Source organism: Schistocerca nitens, chromosome 4 (assembly GCF_023898315.1).
Source record: "Schistocerca nitens isolate TAMUIC-IGC-003100 chromosome 4, iqSchNite1.1, whole genome shotgun sequence".
NCBI lineage: Eukaryota > Metazoa > Arthropoda > Insecta > Orthoptera > Acrididae > Schistocerca > Schistocerca nitens.
Genome location: NC_064617.1, coordinates 577,138,860 through 577,151,797, shown reverse-complemented (window position 1 = coordinate 577,151,797; position 12,938 = coordinate 577,138,860). Strand labels below are relative to the sequence as shown.

At 42.9% G+C, this 12,938-nt stretch overlaps 1 protein-coding gene across 1 annotated transcript in view; it reads left to right on the top strand.

The window, feature by feature from the left end:
* The window catches only part of LOC126252447 (uncharacterized), a 41,722-nt gene that overhangs the window by 22,069 nt on the left and 6,715 nt on the right, over window positions 1-12,938 (top strand). The window contains exon 3 of the mRNA XM_049953341.1: window positions 6,799-7,018. Within this exon, the coding sequence (XP_049809298.1) occupies window positions 6,799-7,018 (220 nt within the window). The remainder of the gene's footprint in view (window positions 1-6,798; window positions 7,019-12,938) is intronic.

Genomic DNA, 12,938 nt, shown 5'->3' with positions numbered 1-12,938 from the left:
AAGGCACTCGCGTCGGTTGCCTGCTGTCATAGCCCATTAAAGCCGAATTTCGCCACACGGTACCAACGGATACATTCGACGTACATTCCACATTGATTTCTGCGGTTGTTTTAAGCAACGTTGCTTGTTGTTAGCACTGACAACTCTACGCAAACGCTGATGCTCTCGGTCGTTAAGTGAAGGCCGTCCGCCACTGCGAGGTCTGTGGTGAGAGGTAACTCATGAAGTCTGGTATTCTCGGCTTACTCTTCACACTGTGGATCTCGAAATATTGAATTCCCTAACGATTTTCGGAATGGAATGTCCCATGCGTCTAGCTCCAGCTGCAATTCCGCGTTCAAAGTCTGTTAATTTCCTTCGTGCGGCCATAATCACGTCGGAAACATTTACACATGGATCACCTGAGTTCATATTACAGCTCTGCCCATGCACTGCCCTTTCATGCACTGTGAACCTGATATTACCGCCCTCTGGATACGTACATATTGCTATCCAAAAAAATGGTTCAAATGGCTCTGAGCACTATGGGACTCAACTGCTGAGGTCATTAGTCCCCTAGAACTTAGAACTAGTTAAACCTAACTAACCTAAGGACATCACAAACATCCATGCCCGAGGCAGGATTCGAACCTGCGACCGTAGCGGTCTTGCGGTTCCAGACTGCAGCGCCTTTAACCGCACGGCCACTTCGGCCGGCTTATTGCTATCCCATGGACTTTGTCACCCAAGTGTAAAGTAATGCAAGGCCATTAAATTTAAGAAGGCAAGAAGGAATAAAAATAAGCACGGGGCGATTAAAAAGTTTTCGTTTAAGTGCGTTGCTGCAGCGTATACGCAACGTAGCGTGACTCTGATGCGATTGACATGTAGGCAAGAGAATAGTGTGACATTCATCTTCTTTCTGAGGTGCCTGCTGTTAATGCTGAAACTTCAACTAATTTCTGACTTCCCAGTCTTTTGAATATGGCGACGTTATAACTAAATGCCTCCAAACAGTACCAATGTTCTATTAATCTTTTGCCGGCCGGAGTGGCCGAGCGGTTCTAGGCGCTACAGTCTGGAGCCGCGCGGCCGCTACGGTCGCAGGTTCGAATCCCGCCTCGGGCATGGATGTGTGTGATGTCCTTAGGTTAGTCAGGTTTAAGTAGTTGTAAGTTCTAGGGGACTGATGGCCTCCGATGTTAAGTCCCATAGTGCTCAGAGCCATTTGAACCATTTTTTATTATTCTTTTTTTGGCTTGTGAAAAATAAACACTAGTAGATATCCATCGGAGAACGAAGAATGTGTAATGGGGCAGCATGTCTATCGAAAATCACCTTCATGCAATGATGTGCGAGCAGGTCACTGCTGCTTCGTGACAAAGCACGTTCACATGTTGCAAATATCGTAACGCAGAAGTTAACGCCAACTTAAGTGGGGGACACTAGAGCACCCGCCCTATGGTCCTGATCTCCCCCCACGCGATTATCTCGCCTTTGGTCCCTTAAAAATTGCCTTGAAGTGGCGACGATTCCTGTCGGACGAGGATGAGCAGCAAACATTGCAAACTTCTTCAACCAGCAGGACATGGTGTTTGACCAAACGGGTATCTTCAGCCCGGAGGATCTGTGGGATGATTGCCTCAATGCTCACAGCGATTTTGCCTGGTTGGGATACAGTTTCTGGACTGTACGGCCTTCGAACGGAAACTTTTCGATCACCCCTTACAGCAGGGGCAGATACCAATGCTACAGATCTGAGATTAAATTCCTTTTAGACTGCAAATTATGAAAACGTTAAACTGTTGAGTGGAGTAACTTGGACAGAAAATGTGAGAAGGAGAATACAGGCTAAGATGGATATGATGAACAATTTGAATGTTTTGCTAAGAATAATAACTAAGGAAGGTGCAGTGGAAGGATAAAGAATCAGATCCTACAAACATACCAAAGCGGGTTCGGTAATAAGAGTAGATTAACGCAGGTTAACAAAGGTTATTATTTGTTGTTGTCTTTAGTTCGAAGACTGGTTTGATGCAGCTCTCAACATAAGTCTGTCCCGTGTAAGCCTCTTCATCTCTGCATAGCTACCGCAGTCTACATCCATTTCAGCCAGTTTACAGTATTCAAGCCTTGCTCTCCCTCTACATTTTTTTTTTCTCCACACTTCCTTCCATTACGATACTACCAATTCCTTGATGCCTCCGGATGTATCCTGTTAACTGACCCCTTCTGTTAGTCAAGTTGTGTCATAAATTTCTCTTTTCCACCGTTTCGATTCAGTAACTCCTGGTCTGTTATTCGATCTACCCATCTAGATATACATCTATATGACTACGCTTAAGTGCCAGGCAGAAGGTTGATCGAACTACCTTCAAATTAAGATATTGCAGTGCGTTTGTTGCTCAGAAATACAATGCAATGTTCCTTTTGACATACATGCACGGAAATATGCATAATGGTTGTATGTGTGCAAATTGTAGACATGTGGTTGATGACATGTGGAAGTTTGGGTCTGGCCCTAAGGAGTGCTCGGATAGCATAACGGTAAGGCGACTGCTAGTGATAAGTGAGAAATTTGGGTGCGAATGCCGGTCCGGCATGAATTTTCGTTGTGATCATTTCGTTATACAACTGAAGGTGATCGAGCAGGCCAAGGCAACTTGTTGACATTCTGTAGAAAGTGGTCGGTTACAACAGCGGTTCATGAGCAAACGTTATAGCGTTATCGCTGGCCAGTGTGGCCGTGCGGTTCCAAGCGCTTCAGTTTGGAACCGCGTGACCGCTACGGTCGCAGGTTCGAATCCCGCCTCGGGCATGGATGTGTGTGATATCCTTAGGTTAGTTAGGTTTAAGTAGTTCTATGCTCTAGGGGACTGATAACCTCAGAAGTTAAGTACCATAGTGCTCAGAGCCATTTTATAGCGTTATCCAGTTGGTAAACACTTCCTGGATTGGTGTTCATGAATGGCAGCCCAACGGGTCGAATCACCATACTGACGTACAGTTTTGCAGTCAGGATGCGTGAGGTAATCTCGACTGTGCTCCTGCTTTCATACGAAATCGCATTGCAGAGCATAACTCCAGATGTAGCTCTCGTGTGTCTATCACGCATACATGTTGGTAGCAGGCCCTAAACTGGGCCCTTCTAACCAACACACGGCAGTCACTGGCACCGAGGCAGAAATCATCAGGAAACACCCTACCCTCCAACGAGCTCTTGCTTGACACCACTGAAGTCGCAAGTGGCGGTGGTTTGGGGTTAGTGGAATGCACCCAACAGGGCGTCTGACTCGGAGCTGTCCTTGTAACAGTTCGTTGTGTCACTGTTGTGCCAACTGCTGCTCATACTGCTGCTGTAGATGCAGTACGATGCGGCAGAGCCACACGCCGAATGCGATGGTCTTCCTTCTAGGCAGTGCCAAGTGGCAGTCCGGAGCATCGTCTTCTTGCGACTGTATGTTCCTGTCACCACCGCTGCCAGCAGTCGTGTACAGTGGTTATGCTCTTGGCAGGATTTCCTGCAATATCGCAGAAGGAACATCCACCTTCTCGTTGCTCAAATTCAGTGAGGTGTCGATAATGGCTTCTTCCTCGCCTTAAAGGCATACGTGATTAACATTAACTCACCACGTCCAATCTTAAAGGCAGCTAGCGTTCACGATTGTTACAGCGTCTATTTACCGAGCGAGACTGTACATTGGTTAGTACACTGGACTCGCTTTCGGGAGGACGACGGTTCAAACCCGTGTACGGCCATCCTGATTTAGGTTTTCCATAATTTTCCTAAAGTGTTTGAGGCAGATGCCGAGATGATTCCTTTGAAAGAACATGGCCGATTTCCTTCCCCATCTTTCTCTAATCCGAGCTTGTGCTCCGCCTCTAATGACGTCGTTGTTGACGGGACGTTAAACACTAATAATCTCCTCCTACGGCGTTTATTTAAAGAAAACCTGATTTGCATCCTCATAGTGGCGATACTTTTACTCGACTGGCGCGAAATTTGAACAGAGGGTATCTTTCAGATGTAGAAAGACGCCTACCAACTTTCGTTTATGTTGAGAGGCACCCACATGCCTTGCTCATACTGTGGCATCAAGCAGTCAGGCCTGCAAGATGAGTGGTCTGCCAAGCGAGTGGATTCATTCTTATTTATCGAGTAACATGAACTCTCGTACTCACAATTAAGTTACAAATTATCCTCCTGTAAAAATAATACGCAACGGAAACGCACATCTGACTATCAGTAATTTACAGAACTCTGAGTTTTCATTACGCACTGGCAATACCACATTTTCTGTTTTTCTTTTTTTTAACGGCTTTTATCAACACGTGGCCATTGCACTGAATATGAGTGGCGCACACATTATAAATTCTGGATATCATGACAACATACAATTCGAAGGAAAAGGCCACCAATCTTTTTCTTTTCACTATCTTATTTATTCCGATAAATTCTATAACCTAAACACACAAATTCTATAACCTACAACACTAACACATGAGAAATTCCGCCCAGTGGGCATGGCTTTACATTGGTGAATCTCTATCTTATGGTCTCGTAATTATTTAACGCTACAGTGCACTTTCTGGATAGGAAGGTGGATCTTTTATTATTTCTCACACTTCGACTCTCACAATCATCATCACGAAACTTTCCTCCCGACCGAGCAGTACAAAAGGAACACGCATAACCCACTACCTCTGAAACTACCTTGCTACTCTCCCATGCAAACCACACTACAACATGAAATACATCACAGGGAATAGTCACAACATTATCACTTTCAGCTTTCCCACTTCAATTAATATTTATCCCAGTTTCACACGACACTGCCCCACTTCGTAATTCTACTTTCCTACTATGAACTCTGGAGATATATGCACGTCTTCCTGTGCAATGCAAACCAAGTGCCGTTGCTGAATAGACGGCTAACTCACCTTGTTTCTCTCTCAGAGTATTATAGTTTGAATCAAGCGTCACACAGAAAAATATCACGCAAAGTAATATTAAGAACATATTCATCACACACGCGAGTCCTCAACTGATACCATGGACGAGTACTTCTCTTTATCCTTTGTCTCATACACAGATTGAGACTCACACAGTACTCGCCACGTGGAAGTACTCGCCTCTAATTTCAAGTCCTGCACACGCTATTTCTTAAATATTTCAACTTATAGTACACACGCTAGTAATTCAGCTTAACTTAAGCACACGGAAGTATTTCAACTTATTGCTACACGTGGTTTCATTGTGACCGTTGGTCACTTCGGAAGATTACTACGATCCCATTAATATTACCTGCCTGAGATTTAATTCTCCCCACAAAAGTTCCTGAAATAGAGAAATTATTATTTCAAACTACTCTTAAATATTCCACATCCATACCATGTCTCCACTCTTTTGTCTTTACGGAGCACACGTAAGACAGGTCTTAACAACACAAGATCAGCGGCAGAGTGCCGAAAACATGGCCGTTCTTCAGGTCCTCTCGCACCTCTACCGAAGTGGGGGAGCACCTTGCTACCGTATTGGTCAGCCACATTTCAGGCGCTCAAAGCTCAGGTAAATTTCATCTCTTTGGTCCCACCAAAGGTGGCCAAAAGATCGTCTCAAAGATGATCATATATTCACATTCACTATCTGCTGTTAGCAGACGACCATACATTCATTCATTTCACAGATCTCACCAAACTGGATGTAGGGATTTATTTTGTGGGAGTGCACATGTGATCAATTAAATAAATAAATTGTCATTCTTTCCCACACTGGTATCTGGCTTCGCTGTATTAATTGAAATTGAGTTATTTTACAAAAAAATGTGTTTTTCTGACAAAAATAATGAAGTATGTTGTACCTATGTTCAATGTCGGGCGGTCCTGTACCCTTTCAATGTCACATTACTCTTTCTTGATTTTGCCCCTTTTTTCCATCAGCCTACATAAGGAAATGACGATTCATTACGTTTATTTGATAGGATGCTTGAAAACTAGTAATTACCTACACCCATTACCCAGTAAAAATTATGGAAAACAGAATACGAAACTCGATGTATCTGTGAAATGTGCGATATCGGTGTTAACAATGTATGCATATGAATACTGTATCTGCAAAATATCAGTATTTCATGTCTACTTTTGCCATCTTTATGTATATGGAGTCCATGGATTGTGACACGTCGGAGGATTTTTGGAGTTTCTACAGAATATATGTTGCCAAGTTTGGAACACCGTTAATAACACCACTTTTCTGTAGAATTTTTCAGCAACTTAGCTGTTTTCATTAGATCATGCGGTTGCTAATCTTAGGCATTCATAGGCACTCGTAAATCTATTTTCTATCATTGGATTGTACTTCAGACAATCATCGTATAGTCTTGCATCATTTGGTGGCTCCTAAAAAAGTTCATCACAGGAAGGAAATTTAATTCCTTCGTTATGTTGTCTCTAAGGTGGATAGGGCATAATGAATGCTGGCCGTATTGCCGAGACGACTGGATTCATAGTTGTTAGAAGTAATGATACGACTTGAAAATTAGTAATAACTTGAATTCACTTCACACCGACTTCAGGTTTCTCATGGTGTTGTATTTATTGATTATTTCGACTATACAGTATACTGTCATCAATTACAGTACTCGTTATCATTCACGTAATTTGTCTTTATTATCTTCTGTTACTTAGGAATATAAAATTTTGAAAATAGTGGGTTGGTATATTCATATTTTGTTTACGTGCTGCGGAGGTTCTCTCCAACTAGATAACATTTTATGATACCATCCATCAAACACGGCAGCTAACGACATTCGTCCACAGGTTCTTGGACGCTGGTACGTTGTGGAAGAGTGGGGTCCAAGTCACGTCTTAGATTATACCATATATGATTGGTTCGACTTCTCGCTCGATGAAAATGGTATACTGACGGTCGAGTGGTTTACAAAGCCAGAAGAAGGCTACGTGATAACGCCAGCTGCAGCTATCGAAACGGAATTTCCTGCAACCCCTGAGTTCGACGATGAACTGGCGGATGAGAAGAGTGAGTATCTAATAAGTTTTATACCTGCTAATTCACTGTGTCATATACTGTGCGTCTGCTATTAAAAATGCGTCATGCTCTGCTACAGATATACGTGACAATTATGTATAGCAACATTATCATTCTTGTTGTAGCACTGATAAATTGTGCTACCTAGGCACAAAACATGTGGAAGCATGGAAGCAGCTAGTCCAGCCTCCTGACAAAGGGGCAGTGCTCACATAAAATTTAATTAATACTTTTAATTACAGATTTAGATTTGTCTTTAAGAACGAGTCAGTTGATATAGGTCATGGGCTAATGGTCCCAGAAGTTAAAAGTCGATTTAATTTAATTCCATTTAAATTATATCAAATGAATTTTCCACAGAAATTAGAGACCTCCGTAGGCTTGCCTAACCACAGGACCCACAGCTCGTGAAGACATAATTTTCTGACGCCTGGTTTAATTAACATAAAATTTGTACAATATGCTGTATTTCTGGAAGGCCAAGTCGGCCGTTAGTTTGAATTTCAGCCCTTCAATAACGACGGAGGGACACACCGCGCCCGCCATTTTCGCAGGGGACTCGCTATTCCTGTTCTTCCAATCTGTGGTCCGCACGCCGGCCGAAGTGGCCGAGCGGTTCTAGGTGCTTCAGTCTGGAACCGCGCGACCGCTACGGTCGCAGGTTCGAATCCTGCCTCATGGATGTGTGTGATGTCCTTAGGTTAGCTAGGTTTAAGTAGTTCTAAGTTCTAGGCGACTGACGACCCTCATGGATGGGTGTAATGTCCTTAGGTTAGTTAGGTTTAAGTAGTTCTAAGTTCTAGGGGACTGATGACTTCAGAAGATAAGTCCCATAGTGCTCAGAGCCATTTGAACCATTTTTTGTGGACCGCACGCACTGCCTTTACAGGCCCGAACAACCTGTTAGGTTGATCACTGGGCTCCTCTTCGTGCCGGCGGAACTTTACAGTGTCGTTGGGGTCTTCGTTCACAAAAGTGATAAGAGACGCCATCGACACCCCAGTTCTTGTTGGAGGAGGTTCATGATCATCGTCAGCTAGTGAATTGCCGCCATTATGCACGGATGTACATGCTTGTTACATCGACAGTGGCCATCGATGGCGCGACTCGCTACAGTACGGTCAGTAATCGATTTCCATTTGGTAATCGGTAATAATTCTGAAGTCATGCAATAGCGTGTTAGACCGTTTGTCGCAACGTCGGTAATTTGTTACCTGTTTAATTTTTATTGTGTCTCGACCTGCAGCAATACTAGTTCTCGCCAATATCTTAGCTTAATTTGTGTATTCTATCAGTTATCCCTCGTAACATGCCACCTCTCATGTAATGTTTTCCTCTGTGACAATGCATGCGATATTTTATCAGGTATGTCTATTTTGCCTTAGTCTGTGGTTTCCCCCAGGCGTCTCTTTGTATTATCAATTGAATACTGAATCCAAGCGAGACCTGACGGAGCCTGATGGTGGCTGCTGTTGGGACAAAAGCACAGCCACAGGTGAGGTTTAAGATCGTTAGTCCATTAGGGGAACAAGGAAACTGGCAGTCAGTTTAATCATAGCTAAAATACTTTTCGATTAATCACATCATGTCACGCTATCTCTAGAAGCATTGCAGCCACAGTGTCACTATTTCATACGTCAAATCGATCATTATGTTAAGAATTTTTTTTTACTCATACTTATCTGAAACTCGTGGGTGAGTAGCGTTGTGTATGCTGTAGAAGGTATCAATAAATTTCTTTCGGATGAATCATAACCAGTCAGTGCCTAAAATAATGAGAAACTTTCGCTATTTGTTACATTTCACTACTTTCTTGGGGACCGATACTAACTCAACTGCTGTCTCCTGTTCGGCGTCATTTCTTTCCTGTCCTTTTGGCCACGAGTCGACTTAGCTCTGTGCATACTTCGCCTGCATCGCTCTCACTCTTTGCTGTCGGATGGTTCACCACAGTCAACGCCCCAGTTACACCTTTTTCATTCGCTCTGCAGAGATTATCTTAGGCTTGTTCGACTCTTCAGACTCACTTCTTTCGAGCCGTGTTCGGTTACTCCTGGCACATCTTCCTGGTTTATTTTGGCTTCACGCTCAATTCGTGAATTTGAGTCTTACGATGTTTATCACTTTAGACTAAGAAACTATTGGTTCTTTATGCTTAAGCGATTCCTTTAACCTCAGAAGCTTTTTTATTCATGCAAGTGTAGCAGCTGCACGTCTGTCTCATTCTGAAAGTGATGTACTGCTAATTCTGTGCTCAGTCGAAGTGTGACGTTACTTTACCTACCTCAATGGTGTGAGAACAAGGATTGAGAGAGGTGAGCAGCTGTTTTTGTATAGAGAATATGAATGACACATGCGCACATTTACAGCAAAGAGAACGTAATTTTTCAATAATTCTAACATAGTTACGACATGGAGTGGAACAATTTTAAAGACGTTACCGTGCCAAAAAGAGCGCAGACTGTTCATTTTAATTGCTGCTCATTAATGCTGCAAAACTGAAGTTCAAGTACCTCACAGGGGTCATAGCACACAGAACGTGGAACAATCAGTACGTTGTGTGGTACCAGCTTTCGCATCCAGAAACAACGCAATATGACAAACCACTGACAAGGAATACATTCGGGGTGTCTGTCTGGGGATCGAACGAGGTGGCGCAGTGGTTAGCACACTGGACTCGCATTCGAGAGGATGACGGTTCAAACCCGCGTCCAACCATCTTGATGTCGGTTTTCCATGATTTCCCTAAATCGCTTTAGGCAAATAGCGGGATGGTTCCTTTGAAAGTGAACTGCCGACTTGCTACCCTAATCCGACGGGACCGATGACCCCGCTGTTTGGTCCATCCCCAAAATCAATCAATCAATCTGTCTGTTGTATCATTGCCCATATTAGCTTGATGCAAATCCAGAGTACAGTGCTTTACATCACTTGATCGCCTTTAGACGCGACTTAAAACTTGCGCTTTCGAGCATTTGATTTTATTTATTCATTTATTGTTTTGAACATGTGTTCACAACCATCTCATTACAGAAAATGAGCTAGTCTTGGTCTATATCGTATACTTTGGATGATAATCCAAAGCTATTGACACCAAAAGCATGGTAATCTTAACTCGTCTATCTTCGTAGCCTCTTCACCCTCATCATATTCTGAACTTTTGATACTAAGTTTTCCGTCCTCGTGTTGTTGTTGATTTTGTTGTGTTCCTTTTTTGGTCATCAGTCCCAATATGTGTTTGACGCATCTCTCCACTCTAGTCTTTCCTGTGCAAATCTCTTCATCTCTGCCTAACTAAAGGAGCCAGCAATACATTTGAACTTGATTACTGTTGTCCAGACTTCGTACTCTTCATGTTTATCACATAAAACTCGTTGTTTTAAATGAAGTTAGAAATAAATATTTATACACTTTTGTTTATGGAAATACGTGACCATAGGGCGTGCATGTAAATGACATCACACTTATGGGACATTCATTTATTATTTTTAACGACAAGAATTTCAGAGAGGTAGAGTGGCCGAATTGAGCAGCAACGCCTGAGCGTCCGTCTTTGGTGTTCATACCGGGTGATTAGAAACAGTCTGAAAAGCTTGTAGCCGGCCGCGGTGGCCGTGCGGGTCTAGACGCTTCAGACTGGAACCGCGCGACTGCTACGGTCGCAGGTTCGAATCCTGCCTCGGGCATGGATGTGTGTAATGTCCTTAGGTTAGTTAGGTTTAAGTAGTTCTAAGTTCTAGGGGACTGATGATCTCAGATGTTAAGTCCCATAGTGCTCAGAGCCATTTGAACCATTTAAAAAGCTTGTAAGCGTGTTGCAGGGGAAGTTGTGCTGATAAATAATTGTTAAGAAAAATATTCGATACGTTGCTCCGTTTTCGAGTAATTTAGTGTTGAAGTTAGCCAATCAGGTCATCGTATATAACACGGAAACGATGCAACGTATCGATTTTTTTTTCCTTAACAATTATTTCTCACAACGGTCTCCCCTGTAACACCCTTAGGAACTTTTCAGATTGTTTCTGACCACCCCATGTAAAGAGACTCCAAGACACTAATTCCGAACATCATATCTACCATTCTATTCACGAAAAGCGCGAGGAAAAAATGATCATCTAAACCAGGGGCGTCGAACCCGCCGGCCCACGGGACCACTTGCGGCCCCCATCTAGTGTCAATGTGGCCAAGAAGTGAGCCTATCACACGACCGGTAGAAAAATATCCGTTTATGTAAAATTTTGATAAATTGTAAAGTGTATGCTGGATGCTGGTAAAGTCACTGTCAAAGTGTAAACTAATATAGTTCGTGTGAAAGTGTTCTGGACATCAAAATGGAGGCAGACAGATACGAAAAAAGCCGCCTATACTGTCGCAGTAAGTAAAAACTAAATTTACATCCATATCGACAGATAAGCTATAGTCATGGCGATACATTAAAGTGTGACCCATCTTTCTGCCATAGAACCAGCACCCAGCATTATGCTACTACCAGTAATGATGTAGCTTCCCGGATCCTCCCGAAATCATCTGAAGATGAACCTGAAAGGGTTCGAAAACCGGTTCATGTAATAAAGCATTATTATTGAAAAAAAGTGACTGGTTGCAGTTGTGTATAACTTATTTACAAGTAAGCAGTTTCTTTAGTGGATTTCATGCATCTTGTAAGCATTTTGCTAACAAATCGCTGTTGTCGGTTCGCCTTATGACAACATGTATGTGATCGTACCAATTTGCGATGCTCCTGTTAGTAAAATCGACAACCTTTAAATTTGTGTTATGAGGAGAACCTCAAACTTTTCCTTATCGCCGTGCAGGGTAGCCGCGCGGCCTGAGTCGCCGTGTCACGGTCCGTGCAGCTCCTCTCATCGGAGGTTCAGTCCTCCCTCGGACATGTGTGTGTGCGTGTGTGTGTGTGTGTGTGTGTGTGTGTGTGTGTGTGTGTGTGTGTGTGTTTTGTCCATAGTGTAAGTTAGTTTAAGTTAGATTAAGTAGTGTGTAGGCTTACGGACCGATGACCTCAGCTGTTTGGTCCCATAAGACCTCACAACAAATTTCCAAAATTTTTTCCTTATTCAGAATCAATTACGATTATTTGCAAGTCTCCGATATCTTGTCTAAATCATACTGTGACTTGTTTTGTTCTTCTGTTGATTTCATTAGTAGGTAAACAACGGAATATTTACAAATAGTATATAAGAACTGCTGTATCTTAAGCTATTTATACAGATTGAAAATGGCAACAGACTTATCACATTTCCTCGACGAGCGCCATATGCTACTTCTGTTCACGACGATTACTGTGTACTGTGACTATTTAGTGGCAGGAAATCACAAATGCATTCTCTTAACTGAGGTGACACTTTGTCGGCAAGCACATTGATTAGAAGCCATTCTGGAGACACGGATTTAGAAGCTTTATGGAAATCTAGGAACGCGGAATCAGCTTCAAATCCCCTGCCTTTAAATACTTTACTTCTTGTGAGTAGAGAGCCAGTCGTGTTTCACAAAAATAGTGCGCGCAATGGGTAGCGCTGTGCTATAACTGCTGTAACGCGGTAATTCCGAGCTGCACAGAGAGGAAATCACCCGTTAATGGAACATGTTGTTTACCCTTTGCTCCGATGGCTAACAAGGGGAAGGCCTCAGACACGGTCAAACAATTCGGTTCATACTTGGCATGCGTCTTGTGTACAACTAAAAATAAGATTAAGATATTGTAGGTCAACACCTCCTCGTTTTTGAGGAAACAACTCAAACTTCGTGACACTTAATCGACTCAAAAGCGACGGAATCTGTAGGAAACTGAGCATTTTTCTTCGTCATATGTGGGGTTCGCAAACGTGTGTTTTGTTACAAATCTTGGAAAGAAACTGTGTCCGATTTCCAAATACGTTCTGTAATTTCTTTATTT